Source organism: Leptopilina heterotoma, unplaced genomic scaffold, assembly GCF_015476425.1.
Source record: "Leptopilina heterotoma isolate Lh14 unplaced genomic scaffold, ASM1547642v1 Lhet_60, whole genome shotgun sequence".
Classification (NCBI taxonomy): Eukaryota; Metazoa; Arthropoda; class Insecta; order Hymenoptera; family Figitidae; genus Leptopilina; species Leptopilina heterotoma.
Window position 1 is genome coordinate 7,621,995 of NW_025111138.1, and position 20,768 is coordinate 7,642,762.

A 20,768-nucleotide genomic window follows, 5' to 3' on the forward strand; every position below is an offset into this window, starting at 1 on the left:
AACATTTTATGAAATTTAAAATTAAAAAACATTCTATAAAAAAAATACTTTAAAAAATTGTTGTTAAAACAATCAACTTTTGGTAATTACGCCCTCCCTTCCCCCCTGCCCTAATTTATTGTTAAAAATAAAATTATTCAGAGGTTTAAAATAACTCTGAATTCGGTCCGAACGAAATAATACGTTTTTAGTAGATTTTAACTCCTTATCGAGAAGTTAAATTTTGTTATCACAGATTCAACTCCAAAGTTAAATTATAATTAAGAAAATATTTGACTCATTTCGCAGCAAATTGGTGGAATTAATTAAATTTTGCTTAATTCGATTTATTATTTTTGGGCGTTGAGTTTGTGATAATTTCGGTCGATTGAAGATTAAATAATTCGCTGTATGTTTCGTGACATTGTTTTTGTTTAAATTGACAAAAATTGAAAAAAAATTGTGTTCAGTGAAGTGCACTTTTGTTTGTGGTGGTGACTTTAGGAAACAATTCTTGCTTCAAAACGTGGGTCGTCCCCACCACGTTCAGTTTCTGAACTTGTTTACATCAGAGAGTGTTCATCATGTTTTATTTAAGAGGTATAATATTTTCTTATTTTTATACAATAATTTAATAATTATGCGTGTAAAATGTCAATTAAGGTATGAAATTTCTCAAAATTGTATTTTACTGATTTATATCTCTTTGCAATTATTTACTTATTTATATTTTTCATGACGTGAGGAATATAACCTTAAAAATGAGAAATACCTTGTAATTTTAGATTACAAAATTAATATGTTTTTCATAAATTGTATTTAAAATATAAGAATGTATATAATTACATTACATATAATTTTTGTGTTTAGGACAATTTATAAGTTCAATGCTTTCATCATTGTCTAAAGTAGCAGTAGAACCCAGTATTTATGGTGGATTTTTGCTTCAAAATCGAAATTATGCCTTGAGAATAGGAACGAGGGAAAGAAAATTAAAGCAAAAACTAAGAAATATTGCTGCAAAAAGATCAAAGGAATTGAAAAAGCCACCGAAAAAGGTGTAAGTGTAATATTTCAATTATCTCTCCTTTCCTTAAAGTTTTGAATGTTCCAAACGAACGAAATATCCTTTTTTTTAATTAAGTTCCAGAAAATTCTAAACGTTGAAATGAAGGAAAAATTTAATTGATATGAAAATATTTTGAACAATTAATTGGACAAATATTAATTTTTCTATTTAATTCAATTTTCTAATATTTTTACAATATTCTGAAACTTAAGTGAAAATAATTCTTATTGAACATTTTTTACTACAAAAAATTTTTTTAAATAAAGTTGCATTCCGACAGGTTTGACTGTTGAAAATCAAAAACATAAATTAAACATTTTTGAACTTTATAACTTTCTTTAATACTTGATACAATATTATTAAAATAAAATTTAAATTTAGATGAGGAAAAATAAAAAAACTTTCTTTCATTTGAACGTTGAAAACATTAGGGACATTTTCCAATATTTAAAAAAATTACCTAACTGAAATGTAAAATATTGTAATTGAACATTTATTCAGTTAAAAATGAATTTTTTCGGATTATAAACAAAATCAGTTTGTAATAAAATTTAAATTAAAAGAAGTAATAAAGTTATAATAATGTTAAAATAAAATAAAAAAATAATAATAGAAATATAATAAATAAAAAAAAATTAAAAGAAGTAATAAAAATGTCGTTACTTTCGAAACTTTAGGAATATTATTTCTGTTTGGGAAGGACTTTAATTAATTATTTATTTATCCTGATTGTAAATATTAAGAAGTAAATTTTTATTTTATAGTAAAGCAGAACTTATAGATGTTCACAAGTATCCTTTGGCAGATAATCGAGTTTCTCCAGACAATGTTTGGATTCAAAAATACTACACATGGAAAACGTATTCCTTCGAAGAAGCTGTACAATGTAATCGTGAAGTATTTCATCCCACTGTTTATGATATTCCCGATGCGAAATTAACAGCTGTTTTCGAAATCAATATGAAGGTAATAATTTTCTAAAATTGCGACAAGACGAGTAGAGTAAGTTTTGAAAAACAAACTAAAGTAATAATTATCTAAATTAATAATTGTGTTAATAATATATGTTGTGAATTGTGATAATAATTGTTCTCGTAGAAATAATTATAATAGAAAATTATTTTTTACAGGGTCCTAGCAAATCTAAAAAACTAAATACATTCAACAGTTTAGTTTCTATCCCTCACAGTTTTAAACTCGAAGCACACCGAACAATTATGGCAATTGCAGGCACACCGGAACAACAGCAAGAGGCTCGAAATGCTGGTGCACATATTGTAATTGGTCCTGAAATCGTTCGCTTAATAAAGGTTGTACTTTTCTAATTTTAAAATATTTCTTAATATGCATTTCTATTTTTATTTGTATTTCTATTTGTATTTTTTGATTTCTATTTCTATTTGTATTTTTATTTTCATGTATTTATTTATTATATTTTTATTTAGATTGGAGAAGTGAATGTTGCTGATTATGACGATGTTATTGCTCATCCCCAAATGCTCTCACATATATTATCCATAAAGGGTGTTTTGAAATTGAAGTTCCCAACGTTGAAACAAGGTAACGAGCTTAAAAATTAATTGTGAATTTTTGTTAGAATATTTAGAAGAGATTTATTATTTTGAATTATAAAAATTAAAATAAAAGTATAAAAATGATATATGTATATATTATTTCAGGAACTCTTGGAGATGATCTTAATGCTTTAATATATAAGCATTTGCATGGTATTAGATACACTTGTACGGGCAATCCGAACTATACTGATTTTGGTCATTGTGAAGTTCCCTTCGGTAGAGTGAGTATAATGAAAAATGCTTTTTTAATTTTTACAAATTAATTTTCTGTTTTTAGAATAAATTTAGAGCCGATTTAAAAAATCCTTTTAAATTAAATTAAATCCTTTTAAATTTTACTTTCAAATTTCTCTCAAATTCTGAACGTTTGCAATTGTACTTTTCTTTTTTAAAATTATTTTCAAAATTACTATTTTGGTATTGGAGAAAGTTTCTTAAGTAGCAAAAGTTTTAAGAAATTAATTATTAAATTAATTGGATTAATAAACTTTATTCAATTAATTAAATTTATTAAATTAATAATTTTTTTCTACGTGAAGTAATATTTTATTTTTTACCTTAAAGAAGTAATAATTCTCTTAAAGTTTTTAAAAGTTTAAATGAACGAAGTATTTTCTATAGGTATTTTATTCTCAAAAATTACTTCCATAAAATGAAAACTAAATAAAAATAATTATTTAACTGAAAATTACTCTTTTATTTAAAAAAAAAATATTTTTAATAACTTTCAAATTTTAATGAAGTATGAAAAGAAGTTTCGTCCATTTGAAAGTTCGAATTTTTAGGAACATAGTAATAAAAAAAATTTAATTTGTAAAAAATTTCAATGAATTTAAATTCAAATTTGAAGGAAGTATTAAAAAATGTGTCGTTTTTTTGAACGTTCGGAACTTTAGGTACATAGTAATAAAGAAAATTTAGTTTAATGTAATTTAATTTAAATTAAATTAATTCCATATTTAAATTCAATTTGAACGTTTGGAACTTTAATAGAGTTAATCATAAACTTGATTATTAATTACTATAATATTAACTTGATTATAATATTATAACCCATATAAATTTCAGCTCAATATGAGTACACCACAATTGAAAGAGAATCTGAAAAGTGTAGTGGATGATCTTTTGAAGCGAAAACCAAAAATAAGCGAACCAATGATTTTGAGGTATGTGTACAAAAAAAACTCTTCCATCCTATTGAAATTTGCCATAAAATTAAATACAATTAAATTTTTCTAAACAGCGTAGGAAATTTAGGGTTTAAATTATTAATTTTCTCAAAATTTAATAATAGTCGTAAAATATCTATTGGAAAACAATTTCAAATGTATTGGATAGTATTTTTGTTTTGTTTCTTAAAACAATAAAATTAATAAATTAGTTTATTAAAATTAAATAATTTTATTATTTAATTATTTAATTAAATTTTTGTTGAATTAAATTTTTAAATTTAATTTATTTTATTAAAATAATAGTATATTTTTTTACATAAAGCAATATTTTATATTAAAAAAAAATGTTTAGTCAAATAAATTCAATATATGAATTAATTTAATAATTTTTTTCAGAATGCGATTGAAATGTTCTCCAAATCGTGAAGTCTTTAAATTAGATCTTGGTGAATTTATTGAAGAAGAAAAGAAACGTGATTCTTATGACGAGGATGATGATGATGACGACGATAATGATACTGTAGCTCGGGCTGAAATTTAGGTAAATTGAGAAATTACCTCTCAAGCAAATTTAAGAATTTTTTAATCTACGTTGTTTACTTATTAAGTTTAATAAAATTATTAAAAATCATTTTTGTTGTTTGTCAAAATTTGACGAAATTCTTTAATTTATTACACAGTATTTTAAGAAAATAATAATACACTGAAAAAAATTGATTTGATTCAAATAACCGACTAATTGTCGTTTATGAAATAAATATTTACTTGAATCGAATAATTTTTATGTAAATCAAATTAAATGGTATTTTTGAATCAAATAAATTTCATTTAGTGTAGTAATAATGATAGCAATAATAGTAATATTGTAATATTTTAATTGCGATTTATATTACTGATTTACAATTTTCAATTTCTAAATTTCAATTAATGAATAGAAATCCTAATTTAAATTACTAAAAATCCCCATTGATGTTTCAGTAAAAAATCTATAAAACTAAAAATTAAATAGTGAAATTTTACAAATTAATAGAGATTTTTACTAACTTGAATTAGTGGACTTTTCACTATTTGATATTTAGAGAGTATGAATTTATTATTTTGATACTTAATTTTTTTAATATTATGAGAGAATAATTTGACTTATTAGAAAAATTAATTTAATTTCTAAACTTTAGAAGTGATTATATCGAATAATAGTGAAAGGAAGAGTTTTTTTTTAGTTTTTCTAGAAACATGAAAGAAATAATTGAAGAAAAGGCACTTTTGTATCTTTTATCTATAATGCGTTTGTCCTCGATATATTTTCTTGAAGTATTTTTTTTTATCTCAGTTCAATTTTATTCTGCTCTTTTCTGTTGATTCTTTGTAACGCTGAAAAAAAATGTTTTAGAATTATTTTTATATTCATTTAGAATACGCGGAAAAAGTTTTGTAAATTTTGAATTATGTACTTGTAATTTAATTTTTTCATTCGATTGAGATTTTTGTTTTATTGGTTTCTTTCTTTGATTCTAAAATTATTAAGAGTTGGTTAATTTACTTCGAATCTGAGAATATTTTTATAGAATTTCTTCTCATGAAGTTTCATTGTCTTCCTGTTTGACTCTCGCGTATTATATTTACAATATTTGGCACACAGAGTTTAAACAGTAATTAATTCTCATTTGCAGTTCAGAACGATAATTTAGATATGTTTGGTTCTTTCTTTTCGATCTTATTTTTTGGTATTTGTTCCTCTTTCTCGATTTTTTATTTCTTCTGTTCGAAAAATTTTTTTCTTCTACTTTTTAATCATTTATTATATATTTGCATATTCCATCAAAATTTTTGTTTGTTTATTTTTCTTTTTTTATCATCTTTGTTTTTGTTTCTTTTTTATTATTTTTAATGCTTTCTTCAATATCAAAATTTTTGTTTATTCTCGTTTTTGTGTCTTTTTCCTTTTTTCATCTTTGATATATTTTTTCAATTAAAATTTTTATTTTTTTTCTTATATTCTTTATCATGTTTAATATTTTTTTCTTTCATCAAAATTTGCATTTGTTCTTGTTTTTGCTTTTTCCTTCCTTTATCGTCTTTTCGACTTCTTTGTATATTTTCTTTCTCGAAAGTTTCATTTCTACTTGTTTCTTCTTTTTTTTATCATATTTAATATTTATTTTCTTTCATCTCAATTTTTATTTGTTCTTATATATTTTTATTTACATTTTTTATTATATCTTCTTAAATCAAAAAATTCGTTGTGTTCTTTTTTTGCTTCCTTTTTCTTTTATTGTCTTTTTATTTTTTTTTTATTTTTTCCTTGTTCTTGTCTCTTCTTTTTTTTAAATCATTTTTAATATTTATTTTCGTCCATAAAATTTTTATTTGTTCATGTTTCTGTTTTTTCTTTCTTTCATTATATTTTTCATTTTTATTGATATTTTGTTCCTTAAAAATCGTTTGTTCTTGTTTCTTCTTTTCTTTATTATTTTTATTATATTTTCTTCATTTAAAATTTTTGTTTCTTTTTCAATTTTCTTGATTATATTTTCATCAATAGAAATTTTTGTTTATTCTTGTTTCTGTGTCTTTTTCCTTTTCTCTTCTTTGATATATTTCTTTCAATTAAAATTTTTATTTTTTTGTCTACTTTATTCTATTATTTTTTGTTGTTGAAATTTTCGTTTATTCTTGTTTTTATGTCTTCTTTCTTTTATTGTTTTTGATAAATTTTCTTCATTTAAAATTTTTGTTTCTTTTTCCATTTTCTTGATTATATTTTCATCAATCAAAATTTTTGTTTATTCTTCTTTTTGCTTCTTCTTTCTTTTATCGCCTTTTTGATATTTTGTTCCTCGAAATTTTCGATGGTTCTTTTTTCTTCTTTCTTCATTCATCTTTAATATTTATTTTCTTTCATACATTTTTTATTTGTTGTTGTTTTCGCTTCTTTTTTTATCATCTTTAATAGATATTCTCCCATCAAATTTTTTTTTTTATTTTTCGAGTTCTAAAAAGTGGAAATTGGAAAATAAACTTGACTTTCTTGATTTGAATCAGAATAGAATTTTTAAGTGTAGGAAATATAATTATAAATTTTGAAAGTGATACCTTCTCAAATCGCAGGGAAAAAATGAATACAGTCGAACCTTTCGGAATGCAACGCTATTTTTAAATTTCTTTGCAATCAATAATGTCCAAAAAGAATTATTTTTACTTAGTTCCAAAATATTGTAAAAATATTACAAAATTAAATTATGAAACAATTTTTTATAAATTGTTTACTGTAATAAAGTTTTAAAAATCGTGTTGCATTCCGACAGGTTTTACTGTATTAGGGAAAAGTTATGGATTTAAAAAAAAAATTCGAATTTTAGGGAATTTTGCCTTTAAAGATTCACAATAAAATTGTTAAAATTTTATTATTTTTATTGTCGAATCGAAATTAAAAAAAAATTGTCTTCATAGGTAAAAAATACTGTAAATTTTGCTAAAATGCGATAAATTAGGCTTCTTTGTTTTGTTATTGTCAACACTGTTTGAAATTGGAAAATTTGTTATAATTACGATTCAGGAGAAATGATAAAAAGAATCAGGGAATTTCGAAAATGAAATTTTTTGCATCTGTTCTGATATAATGGAAAAAATTGAATCTAACTGGAAATTTCGAACAATACACTACAATTCATTTTTTCTTCAATTGTTTCATCTCTAGATGATTCACATCCAAGTTCGCATATAATGTCTATAGCTGAGGCATTGTTTAGCGATTCAAAGGAAGCAAATGTTAAAAGGTTATAGGTACATTAACAAATCGTAATTTATTCATTTAATTTTTCAAAATTGGAAACTTAGAGAGAAGTGGTGCATCTTTTTTTTTTTTTTTTCTCTATTTGAAATGATTGAACTCTTGAGTTTCTAGAAAAAGGAGTGTAAGGTGACCTTTTCGCAAGTATCGCCCAACCGAGTTGAAACCCACTGCACTTTTCTACAGTGGGTTTTACCTGTTGTAACCCCACCCCATATGCTTTAGATCCGTGGCTCGCCACTGTGTGTGAGATGTGAATCAAGAAGACAGAATAAGCAACATATAATAAGGCGAATCGTGCGGTGAAGGAAAAGTTTCGAGAACGGAGAACGCGACGTGAACGGTGAGCGGACTTTTGTGGAGGGGAATTGGCCACCTACCTGCCGGTCGTGAGCTCAGTTTCTGTTCGCCAGGTTGAAAATCCGTCGTTTTCCTCCGGTTCTTCTCCTCTTTCATTCCTGGCATTCTAAATTCTTCGGGAACATCTGTATTGATAATAAGATAAAACTTTGGCGGCAACTATCGCGTGAGACCGGTTATTGTTATTATTGTTGTTTGTATTTTATCATTTTGCCGAATAGTTATCACGTGGATTGTGTGACAAGAGGAGAGAAATTTTTCTTTTTTTTTTTTTATCATTCTGTTTGTTTATGTATTATGAAGTTGAAATTAAATTATGTTTAATATCGTGTGGGCGCTCGCGCCTGAATTTCGCGATTAAAGAGTGAAGCGCAAGTGCAAATATTTGAAAGAAACGTGTTTGGTTTTTTTTAATACTGATTTACATATATACATATACAGTAGGAAAAAATTTATGGTTCAGAAGTTTATTTAGTTTATGATAAAGAAAAGTGTCAAATAGGTGGTTGTGACCTTTATTTATACAAAAGCAATAAATAATTTTTAAGTGGTTTCATTTTGGATATGTTGGAAAGGGAGAATTTGCGATTTTAGAACGTGTCATAAAAAATGGTGAGTCGACAATATTTTGAAATATTTATTTCTTTTTGGTGACAGTCAACATTTTTAGCTGACTGGTATTTTTAATCGAAATATTGAAATGTTGCGTTGTATTTACCTTTCGGTATTGAAATATATAACACAATGTTTTTCTGATGGTAACAAATGGAGACCAACTTGATATACAAAAATTTTAATTAAGTTATGTTTTTATCTATATTTTTGGTGTCAATTAGTTGCAATTTGATACTTTTAAACTAGCAGTGAAAAAAATTAGTCTTTACAATTAGGAAAAAAAATTAATAAAATAAATTAGAAATTTAAAAAAAGAAAGAGAAACTTTATTTGCAAAATTAGTAAAATAAAAAAATAATCCAGAAAATTAGTCTTCAAAATAAGTAAAATAAAAAAATCTAGAAAATTATTCTTTAAAATTAGTACCTTGAATAAAAAATTACAGTAAAAAAAATTAGTCTTCAAAAGTAGAAAGATAAATTAGTAAAATATTGAAATAAATTTAAAAAATAAAAAAAAGTCAAGAAAATTAATCTACAAAATTTTTAAAATAAAAAGAAAATAATCAGGAAAATTAGTAAAATAAAAAAGACAGTGGGATAAATTAATCTTCAAAATTAATAAAATAAAAAAAATTAGTACAAAAAATGTTAAATTATAAAAAACTAAGTTGAAGTCCACAACGTTGATCAACGAAAAAAAATTGTTCACTTAGTAAATTAATTAAAAATGACGCATCAATATTGACACAAAAATATTTAGAAAAAAGAGATTGATGTTTATGTTTTGATAATAATTATTTTACAATTAAATATTAAATTAAAAATAATGCATGAATACATTAAATAAATTTTTTTCGTTGATAAACGTCGTGGACTTCAACTTCGTTATAAAAATAAAAAAATGAAAAAATTATTATTCAAAATTATTATAACAAAAAAAAAAAAAAAATAGTAAAATAAATTTGCAAAATAACAAAGCAGTAAAAAAAAATAAGTCTTAAAAATTAGTAAAAAATAAATGTTAAATAAATGAGAAAAATAAATTAATATTAAAACTAGAAAATAGTCAAGAAAATTATTCTTCAAAATTTATTAAGTAAATGTAAAGTAAGTAATTTAATAAAAAAAAGAGAGTTAGTCAAAAATTAGTAAAAATAAATTTTAAATATTATTAGTAAAATAAATTCAGAAAAGTAAAAAATAGTCAAGATAATTAGTTCGAAAAACAAGTAAATTAAAAATAATCAAGAAAATGAGCCTTCAAAATTAGTAAAATAAAAATATAAACAAAAAAATTAGTTTTTGAAACGAGTATAATAAATTCGTAAAATAAAAAAATTAAGAAAATTAATAAAATAAAAAAAATGAAGAGAATTATTCTTCAAAACTTATTGGGTAAATCTAAAATAAATTAATAAAAAAAGAAAGTTAGTCAAAAATTAGTAATATGAATGTTAAATAAATTAATAAAAAAAAAGTTCGTCAAAAATTATTAAAATAAATTAGTAAAATAAAAATATATTCAAGAGAATTAGTTTTTGAAATTAGTAAAATAAATTCCTAAAATAAAAATATCAAGAAAATTGGTAAAATAAAAAAAATAGTTAAGAAAATTAATTTCCAAAATTAGTACCTAAAATAAAAAACAGTGAAGAAAATTAGTCTTAAAAATTAGTGAAACAAATGTTAAATATAGATTAGTAAATTAAAAAAACAGTGTAGAAAATTAGTTTTCAAATTTAGTAAACTAAAGAACAGTGTAGAAAATTAGTTTTCAAATCTAGTAAAATAAAAAACAGTGAAGAAAATAAAAAATAATAAAAATTTAAATACTGTTAAAAATTGAAATTTCTTTCTTTAAAAGATAAAAAAAAGAAATAAAAAATACCAATAAAAGAAGAAAAAAATAAATTTGTATTCGTGGCACATTAAGATCCGACTGCTTTCGTATATAGTTGATGATTCAAATTTATCTTGTGTAGGTCAGCAATAGCAATAATCTTGATGAGAAAATCATTAAAGGTTTCTTGTTTTTAGTTTTGTAATTTCTATCTTCTTCTTCTCTCCCTCTGTATATTGCATCTGATTTGTATATGAGGTTTTACAAACTCTATATACCGATTTGAGATGAGCGGTGTTATTAAGCGACTATATCATTCATCGACTGCCACGAGGCGGGTATAACCTCGTGGTTTCATGCGTCCACACGCAAATTGTATGCGAGCTCGTAAATCGTAATTTCATATCTTGCCGATTTCGAAAACCACAACATAAATTCATAAGTCGTTTGTATTTTTTCATATTGTCCTATTTTTTCTCTTTTTGTATATAATATATAATAACTAAGTGTTATAATTTTCTCCTCTCGCCATTTCTTCCGCTGGGATCTTCATATAGTATATTTACTTCGTTCTCCACGTTCTCCACAAAGTTTGCGCTCGTTGGGTTCAATAATTTAAATTTTTTATTCTTTACGAGATTCTATATAATGAATGTTTAATTCCAATAATTGGAATAAGTATCAGTAATTCTAATTTTGCATTAATTTTGTACAAGATTTTTTTGTAGTCATTTATTATTTATTTTGAAAATTATATAAAAAGTAAATTACTATTCAAAAATATGTCACATTAAAATTTAAATTTAAACCCCTTTTCATAAAGTTATTAAAAATAATTTATTGTAAAAAAATATTAAAATTATAATTTTTTGTTAAACATGACATAAGTTTTAATAAAAATAATTTATTATTATTAAAAGAGGTAATTTACACGTCAGTGAAGTTCACAACTCTTTATGATCAACGATAGGAAGAAAAAATATTTTTCCTGTGAAAAACAATACATTTTTTCGTTCAAGATTTTTTCTTTTGTAAATTATTAATTAGGAAATTATTGAAAACAACTTTTGAAAAAATTGAAATGGAAAAATGTGTTTTTTTCTAAATTGTTGATTATAAACTTGGCGAATTTCACGAAAGTTAATTTATTATTATTAAAAAAAGTAATTTATTATTAGGAAGAAATTTATTATTATTAACTTATATAAATATTTTCAAGTATTTTTGTTACTTCTTTTAGTTTGGTATTTTATTATAAAAAATATTTTTTGTAATAAAAAATTAAATTTTTTGTTACAGAGATGTTTTGATGTTTCAAAACTTGTTTATAATTTCAATAATTACGACGTTGACGGGTTACATAAAAATTTGTAATTTATTTGAAATGAATAAAGTAAATAAAAATTCAAAGTTTTATGAAACCTGTCAACATCGTAATAATTGAAAAAATTAATTTTTTTATATTAAAAAAATTAGTTTTATGATCCAGAAATGTTTAAATTTCAAATGAACGAAATATTTGTTCTTAAAAATATTTTATTTATTTTTATTTATTTTAGATTATTACTGATTGCAATTTTATATTTTACATTTTTACAATTAATTTTTTTGATAATGACAGAAAGTTGTTGTAATAAAAAATTAATTTCAATTAGAAATAAAAATAAAATTTCGTTTATATATTTGAACGTTCAAAACTTTTGGAGAAATAATTTTTATATTAAAAAAAAATAAATTTTTGTATAAAATATTATTATATATTAATTTTTTTATGTAAAAAATTAATTTCTGTATTAAATATTTTTGTTACAAAACAATTAATTTTTGTAACAAATATTTTTGTTTTAAAATTTGTATAAAATAATTTTTTTTATGAAAAAATTAATTTCTGTAGGAACATAGTTTTTTTTATTTAAAAAAATTAAATAAACCAAATAATTATTAAGAATTTACATTATTTTCCAATTCAATGCGATAATTGTTAGAAAATATTTAAAGAAAAAAAAATTTCTGTTTAATTAAAACGTTAATAAATAAATAATTTTATTGAAATTGAAAAAGGAGATTCGAAGTGTTCAATAAGCGAATAAGTATAGGTGATGCTTTTTGTATTAGGAAATAAGGGTTTTTAGCTTCACAAGCAGATATTTGATACTACTCAGTAAGGCATCATTTGCACTTTCCAAGAATCGGTTTCGAAATTAAATTTTCTTTTAATTATATGTACGCAAGTAACAAGTAAGCATTAATTTTTTTGCTGACAGCGGATGATATTTGAATATTTTTACTCGACTAAAGTACATATACTTTAGTAATTAAAAATCGTTTTAATTAATTAATTTCATCACCCATATGGATCTTTATCGGAATTGTATACAGAATAATTGAAAATGAAAATAGAAAGTTAAATAAGAATTGAAAAAAACAAATTGGTTCTTGTTATAAATGTGTCGACATTAAAATTTCTATTTTTTAACCAGTTACCAGATATCGATTTTTGTCTTTTCTATTATAGTTTTCTTTTTTATTTGTCTTTATCAGTTTTTTTTTAGTTTTTAGTTTCTTTTTTCTTTTTTTCAGTTTTGTTTTTAGTTTTTTCTAGTTCTTTTTAGTTTCTTGTTTAGTGATTTTAATTTTGTTTTTAGTTTTTTAGTTCTTTTAAGTTTCTTTATTAGTTTCAAAGTTTTCCTAAGGATATCAAATTGAGAAAAAAAATGAATCAAAATGTTGCTTCGCAACACTTTTGATTCGTTTTTTTGTCTCAATTTGATATCCTTAGAAAAACTGTGTTTTTAATTTTGTTTTATAATTTTGCTTTTAAGTTTTGTTGTTAATTTTATTTATACTTTTGTTGTTAGTTTTGCTTTTAGTTTTGTTCTTAGTTGTTTTTTATTTCTTTATTCTTTCAATGTTTCTTTATTAGTTTTTTTTAGTTTCGTTTATAGTTTTGCTTTTAAATTTTGTTGTTACTTTTGTTTTTGCTGCTACTTTTGTTTTTTCCTTTGTTGTTAGTTTTGTTTTTAGGTTCAGTTATTAGATTTATTTTTAATTTTGTTGTTAGTTTTGTTTTTATTTTTTATTGTTAGTTTCATCTTTAGTTGCTTTCTAGTTTTTTTTAGTTTTGTAATTAAAATTGTTAGTTTTGTTTTTAGTTGCTTTCTAATGTCTGTTAGTTTATTTTTTAGTTTTGTTTATAGTTCTGCTTTAATTTTTTGTTTTTAATTTTTGTTTTTATTTTTGTAGTTAGTTTTGTTGTTAGTTTAGTTCTTAGTTTAGTTTTTAGTTTTGTTGTTTCTTTTAGTTTTAGATTTGTTGTTTTTTTTAGTTTTAGTTTTGTTGTTTCTTTTAGTTTTAGTTTTGTTGTTTCTTTTAATTTTAGTTTTGTTGTATCTTTTAGTTTTAGTTTTGTTCTTTCTTTTAGATTTAGTTTTGTTGTTTCTTTTATTTTTAGTTTCGTTGTTTCTACATTTTTTTTGCTGAAAATTTTCATAACGTGTTTCACTTGATTAAAATTAAATTTGGTTAAAATTCTTGTATCTATTTTTAAAGTTGTTTAAAATAATAGTATTAAAAATTTATTTCCGAATTTCATTAACGGGAAACATCAAAGAATATATATTATATGTATTTAAATTCTACAAGTTAGTTATAAAAAAAACTTTATAGACTTTTTTTTATGTAATTTACGGAAAGAATTATTTTATGTTGGTTTTTCGACAATCGAGTCAAGTTGTTATGGTCCATTGATGCGTAAAGATTAAAGCCTGTATGAGAGAATATGGAAATCACATTTCTACTTCTGAAAGTCACGTTCATCCTCGCGGTCCACCACTGACAGTTTATTTATTTTTCTTCAGAGAGAACTCTTATGTTCTTCTTTCTCTCCTTCTTTTTCTTTCTTTCCTTTTCCTTTCTTTCTATTTCTCCTTTTCTCTCTTTTGTTTTTTTCCTTTTTTCTCTGTCGTTTTTTCTTTTTCCTTCTAACGTTTTCTCTTCCTTTTTTTGAGATTTTAATGACGGGACAGGAACGATGAACCGCGAAACATTTGCGGTATAATCTCGATTCTATACGCACAGTATATCCATAGATATTATTATCTTCGGCTCTTTAGCTTCTTTTTCTCTCGTACGTTTATGAATATTCATTTACAGAAGATGAACTTCTCCGAGTGAAATTGATATTGACATAACGGTCCATTTTCTACATTTATGGAGAATAATTTTAATCTTTCGAAATTTTCAATCCGATCTTTTGAAGCAATAGGTAAAGATTCGATTTTTTTTCTCTATAATTTCGTAAATATTTTATATCGGGATTAAGATTATTTAGATCTTTTCTTAATCCTCTGTCATATTCATGAAAAAAAAAAAATTCTCGATTATTTATTTCTCTAGAGATAACCTTCAGAATGTCGATTTTTATTTCTCGACGAATTGGTTTTATATTTACAAAAAGGAACCTAAAAGTGAAAAAACTGAAAAGAAGTAGAAGAAACTAAAAAATAAAAGTAAAAAGAAAAGTAAAAAATAAACTTTGAAGGAAAACAAATTTTTGAGTTAGAGTTTTGCAATTTTTGGAATTTGTTTTTTTAAGTACGTTAATAAAATTTGAGGTTTTGTTGTAAATTGAATGGATTTGAGAATTTATTGTATAACTTGTAGGTGTCCTCAATAAGCAATTCGAGAAGAAGAATAGACATAAGGTCAAAGTCGTCTTTTGTCACGGTTTGCGAAGAATTAGAAATTTGTTTTTTTTAAGTTCTGAGACCTGTTGCTTCTCTTTTGTTCCCTACGGGTCTCAAAACATCTTACCTGTTTCTATTATTGCGCTTTCGAGTTAGGTGTACACCTTAATCTTTTCGAAGCAGAATAAGACCAGCTGCCCACATGAGCCAGCTGTTCTCGATTCGATTGTTAGTTGGAGAAATCTTTCAAGATTTAAAAAAATATTTCTTCCTTTTCTTCTTGTTCTACTTCTACTTCTTCTTCTTCTTCTCCTCGAGAAGTATTATAACCACATAGGTTTATAGTGCCAATTTCGTGTCTCTTTAATTTTAGGGTTTTAAAATCTTAAATTCGAAAATTTAATAGCTTCATCATTTTTAGTTCTCATAAATACGAAAATTTAATAACTTCATCAATTTTATATCGCAGAAATACGAAAATTTAGTATCTTCATCATTTTTCTTATCTTATAAACGAAATGTAAAATAGTTACTCAGTTTTTTTGAAAGTATCACAGTTTGATCTACATTAAAAATTTGGATTAAATTATCAAATTTGATGAAATCAAAATTTAATATAAAAAGTATTAAATTGATACCAAAAAAAGGTCAAATCATAATTTAATATACAAATAATACAAATTTTACGTATAAATTGGATACTTTGCAAGAAAATTGTATGTTATTAATAGGAAGTACTTGAATCGTGAAATGAATCATTTCCTTTATTTATAAGGAAATTATGAAAATTCCAGTTACATGATGTTTATTTTAAAATGTCAGTTGATGTTTTAAGAGTGTTTTATTCAATGTTCAGTATACTTAAATTATAAGTTGAAAAGTGAGCTCGGAAAAATAAAAAATAAAAGTAACTTTCATTGTGGATCACCTCGATTTTAACCTTGATTTACTTTATAAGGATGAGGATCTTTATTGTCATTTAGGTTCGTTCAAAGTAAGAGGCATTTTTTGCTATAATTTATTCTTAGTCGCAAATTTGTATTTAAATTTAATTAATTTAATTTAAATTCCAAGAAGTACTTTTTTACGATATTCACTAATTTTTATTGAAGAATATTGAAGATATGTTAAATATTTTTTTGTACAAATTAGTTTAAGTAATTTTTACTAAACATTTAGTTTAGCTAATTTTTATCGGCAAATATAGAAGATAAATATTTTTCAGTAAAACTTAGTTTAGTTAATTCTTTATTAAAAAAAATTGAAGACATAATGATTATTTTTCAGTAAAAGTTAGTTCAACTATGTAATTTATACTGAAAAATATTTTTGTACTAAAAAAATTTGTTCAGCTAATTTTTATTAAAAAATATTTAAAGATATGCTATAGATATTTTCTAGTAAAAATTAGTTAAAATAATTTTTACCAAAAAATATTTAAAGATAGGGGAGAGTGGGGCAAAATGGGGTAGGCGGGTCAAATGGGGTACCTCTGTTTTTCCATGATAGGTACTTTTAATTTTTTTTTCCTCGACATATATCATTAATGTTGATAAGAAACTGTTATTAATTATGAAGACACTCCAAAGAAAATTTTTTTTTGAAAGTTATACAACTTTTAAGTTTTAAGCAAAAAAAATATGAATTTTTTTCAAAATTAAAGTGCTCTCCAAACTTTTTGGGATAATGCATTTAATTTGTCAAGTGTGGGATCTTTTTCAGTACTTATTCTAGAGTAATTTCCAATAGAATAGATTGTTTAATTGTTTACAATAACTTGTAAACATTGCATTTTGTTTTAATATGCAGTGTGGGGCAGAATGGGGTACCTAAGTGTGGGGCATGCCGGAAGCTACGCCGCTTCATTAAAACTATTTAAAAACATTATATTATGCATATTTAAAGGTTTCCTGCAAAAGAATCGATATTTTTGTTTCCAAGCATTTATACTCTCGATGTTTAATAATCGATATATCGATATTTTGCAATATCCATGTTTTTTTGTTAAATTCTAATAAATATTACTTGTTTTTTCATAGTAATAAAGAATCCTACTTTGTGTTTGTATTTATAATCTCATACAACAAGAATTTAATGAATTTTGAAAAAATATTCAATGTTTTGTATAGTTATTTGATGCCACCCCATTTTGCCCCACGGGTGGGGCAAAATGGGATTTTAGCACTTTCTCAGAAAATACGATATAAGTTCTTTCAAAAATTTTTTTCTCCGCTATTATCATAATTTCCTCAAAGCTAAGTGTACAAAGAAGAATTCTGAAGTTTAGCTGAATCGATTTATTCGTTTGGTTCTCTGTAAACAGCCAATTTCAAAAAGGTACCCCATTTTGCCCCACTCTCCCCTATGCTAAATATTTTCTAGTAAAAATTAGTTCAACTAATTTTTATCGAAAAATATTAAACAGGTGTTAAATATTTCTTCAGTAAAAGTGACTTCAACTATACCTACTTTTTATCGAAAATATTGAAGATATATTAAATATTCTTCAGTTAAAATTAGTTAATTAGAAGTTAGAAATTGTTTTGATTTATAGTTATACAACAAGCGAATTAAAAGAAATCGAAATGAGTGAAAACTGTCATTTAGTAATGAAATAATAATTGTATTTGTAAAAATCGAATGTACTCCAATTCGCGTCCAATTTCAACGTTCACTTGAATATCGTTTTACCGGTGGATTTGCCAAGCAAGGCGATTTGCCTTCGGCAGAATAATGACAGCATGCTTGCACATAAGACGACATAACTGTATGAATACGTTAGATGTATGTTCATTTACATATATGTGCATTTTATTTTATGCATGTATATATATAGTGAGAATGTAACGGAATTTGTCTCCTTTGGTCGTGGCTGCGAAAATAGAAGAAATTACCGGTACAAGTCGCTCTTTTATACAAAATAAGAAAAAAAAGAAAAAAAGAAGTTTAAAGGTCGCCGAGACTAATTCACTTTATATTTTTATACTCAAACGACAACCAATTATAACTCAAAGCTACATATGCTTAAACTTCCTCTTAGCTTCATGACATCTTTTTTTAAATATTGTATTCAGAAATATTTCCTACATTTCTCATCGTGTATTGTGAGGAGAAGTATTTATAATAACTGTTTAAGAGCACTTCTCACCGAAAGGATAAATATTATAGTTTTCGTAATAATTTCTATATACTGAACATTGTATTTAAATTATATTATTTTTATTGTTTATTAAAACGAAAAATAAGTATTGTTTGATAATTTTACTTTCATTTATTTAAATTATTTATTTAAAATGACTTTTTGAAATGGACGGAAATTTACTAATTGGAATTTACTTTTTGCTTTTGAATTAGTAAGTTTTACTATGAAATAGTAGTTTCTACTAATTTATTAGTAAAATATATTCGTATTTACTAATTCATAAGCAAAAAGTCAATTCCAATTGTAGTAAACATTCTTACTATTTTAAATTTTGAGTTTAGAGAAATTAAAACAAAAAATAACTTTAGAGGAATTACTCAGTAGAGAATTAATTTTTTTTTCAAATAGAAATGAATATTTTCGGGTAATACTCAAATTTTAATAAATTATTAAAAAATAATAAAAGCTGCTTCATTTGAATCTTCGAAAATTGAGGGTCATTTGAATTGTAAGAATTTTGTTTGATGAATTGTATAAGATAGACATATAGGGGTCATTAAAATATTAACAAGTTGTTTTTAATTGAGATAAGACTCTCTTTAACTAATAAATTATTTATGTGCTAACTCTTTTTTATGATCTGTATTCCGATATATATTTTATGACATTCACCCGTACTATTTACATAAAACTAAAAGTTTTTTATAACAGTCGCCGCAGTTTTGAAATGAAATATTAAATTCCTCATTTTAATAACAAAAGAGAGAATAAGGGAGAGTGAAGCACAGAATTTTTTTTATCCTTTTTTTTACATTTACATATTGTAAAAAAATTTTATATTTTCGATTTATTTTATTATTTGGGAATTAAAAACTTGATATAACATTGAAAAAGGAACACGGAAAAAAATTTAAAGTAACTTTTACTATTTAAGTAATATTTTTTATAAAGTTACACTAAAACTGTATTAAATTTATTTTTGCGCATTTCTGTTAATTTTTACTTTTTCCATTTTTCAGAGTAAATTTTAATACGTCCGAAGTAAATTTTACAAATGTTGCTAAATTTTACTTTGGAAATAGTAAAATTTACTTCGAACGTATAGTAAATTTTACTCCGAAAATAGTAGATACTGACAGAAACTGCAGTCAATTTATAGTTTTTATTATGAAAGTAGTAAAAGTCCATTTTTTATTCGTTTTTTCCATGAAATTATAAAAAAGAATCGAAAAAGTAAATTAAATATAATTATCTTTAAATATAAATTTAAAATTAAATACAAATTTAATTTTCAAAAAATCTTTATACATTCCTATTATTATCAGAATATAAAAAGAACTTTGTAACTTAAAAGTACTTCCGGTTTTTAATTTTATATTTCAAATTACATAATTCGATAAAAATTGAAATTGATTGGATGAAATGTAATCTTAGTAAATTGTTGTTTAATTACACGTGTAGAATATTATTATTACTCCAAATCGTTTGAGAGTTTTATTAGTTGAGAGTTTTAGAGTTTATAAATGCGATGAGAAATGGAAACTTTTTGAAATTTGTTATAATATACAAAAAGGTGTGGAAGCAGGTGATATAATTTTGAATTTTGGGCAAATTGGGCACAGGGATATTTGCAAATAACTCGCAATATATATAGAAGGTGTATATATAAGGTTGATTGAAAAAGGCTCAGAATAAATGTACTGTTATATGAATCGAAGTTGGAGTAAACCAAGATGTGATACGTCTACACAGGAAGTAGGCCACCGACCGTTACATCGGCGCCCAAGGCTCTGAAACTTACCTCTCTTCAGCCTCAATTTGCTCTGGGTCCTAAATTAATCATTTCTTTTTCTCTTTTAAACTTTTTCCTTATTTTTTGCCTTCTTTTTAATTTGTTTTTTTTATATCGTTTAAAGTTTTTTTGAAACAAAAAAAAAAAATTACGGGAAACACAGATCTTGTGTTATGTAATGTAGGGTTGAAAAAAATTCAAAACATCTATTAATTAATGTGATTGGAACATTTAAAAAAAATGAAGGGGAAAAACAAAACGCCGGTATATTTTATTTTAGCTTTTTATTTAAGGATTCACACGACTATTGATACTTTTTGGCACTTTTTTTATCTCATGCAACTATTTAGCTACTATTTTTTAAAAATAAGTTATTAATGACATTTATTTCGTTAAAAAAGCCTCTAATGGAACTATTTTTTGAATCGAGATTTTAAATATCAATTTATTTAGTGAAGAAATTAATTCTAAGAATAGAAAAATTGAAGACTAAAAAAATATCGATGAGGAAAGTGAATTAAAAATTGAAATCCGTTTAGATTAATAGTCATACTCTCTAAATTTGATTATATATAAATAATTGTTGAATTAAAAACAACTTGAGATTCAATATGGAGATGATACTTTCCACCTGAGAACGCCAAGGTCATCACTAGATGGCAGGTCAGTTGATAAAATTAAATTCGCCACCTAGTGGCGATCTTGACATTCTCAAGTGGAGAAATTCATTTTATCCGTCAAAAAC

At 23.7% G+C, this 20,768-nt stretch overlaps 2 protein-coding genes across 3 annotated transcripts in view; both read left to right on the forward strand.

Annotated features, from left to right (window-relative positions):
• The first annotated feature begins 456 nt into the window (after nt 1-456).
• LOC122509317 (50S ribosomal protein L1) lies at nt 457-4,428 on the forward strand. 2 transcript variants are annotated; one of them, XM_043623277.1, is made up of 8 exons: nt 457-579; nt 850-1,039; nt 1,813-2,014; nt 2,179-2,358; nt 2,494-2,608; nt 2,728-2,846; nt 3,694-3,791; nt 4,194-4,428. In XM_043623277.1, exons 1-8 carry the CDS (start codon nt 564-566, stop codon nt 4,336-4,338), a joined length of 1,065 nt encoding a protein of 354 aa, XP_043479212.1. In that variant the 5' UTR covers nt 457-563; the 3' UTR covers nt 4,339-4,428. The 2 variants fall into 2 exon arrangements, with proteins under 2 accessions (XP_043479212.1, XP_043479213.1); XM_043623278.1 differs by having other exon boundaries at nt 541-642.
• A 3,473-nt stretch (nt 4,429-7,901) lies between these two features.
• The window catches only part of LOC122509304 (cadherin-99C), a 198,598-nt gene continuing 185,731 nt past the window's right edge, over nt 7,902-20,768 (forward strand). The window contains exon 1 of the mRNA XM_043623263.1: nt 7,902-8,559. Coding sequence (XP_043479198.1) covers nt 8,557-8,559 — 3 coding nt within the window. The 5' untranslated portion in view covers nt 7,902-8,556. The remainder of the gene's footprint in view (nt 8,560-20,768) is intronic.

Bases quoted from the DNA above. Each gene is read 5' to 3' on its own strand.
- LOC122509317 (XM_043623277.1), top strand. The intron at 1,040-1,812 runs GTAAGTGTAATA...TTTATTTTATAG, and splicing joins AAAAAGCCACCGAAAAAGGT to TAAAGCAGAACTTATAGATG. The intron at 3,792-4,193 runs GTATGTGTACAA...AATTTTTTTCAG, and splicing joins AGCGAACCAATGATTTTGAG to AATGCGATTGAAATGTTCTC.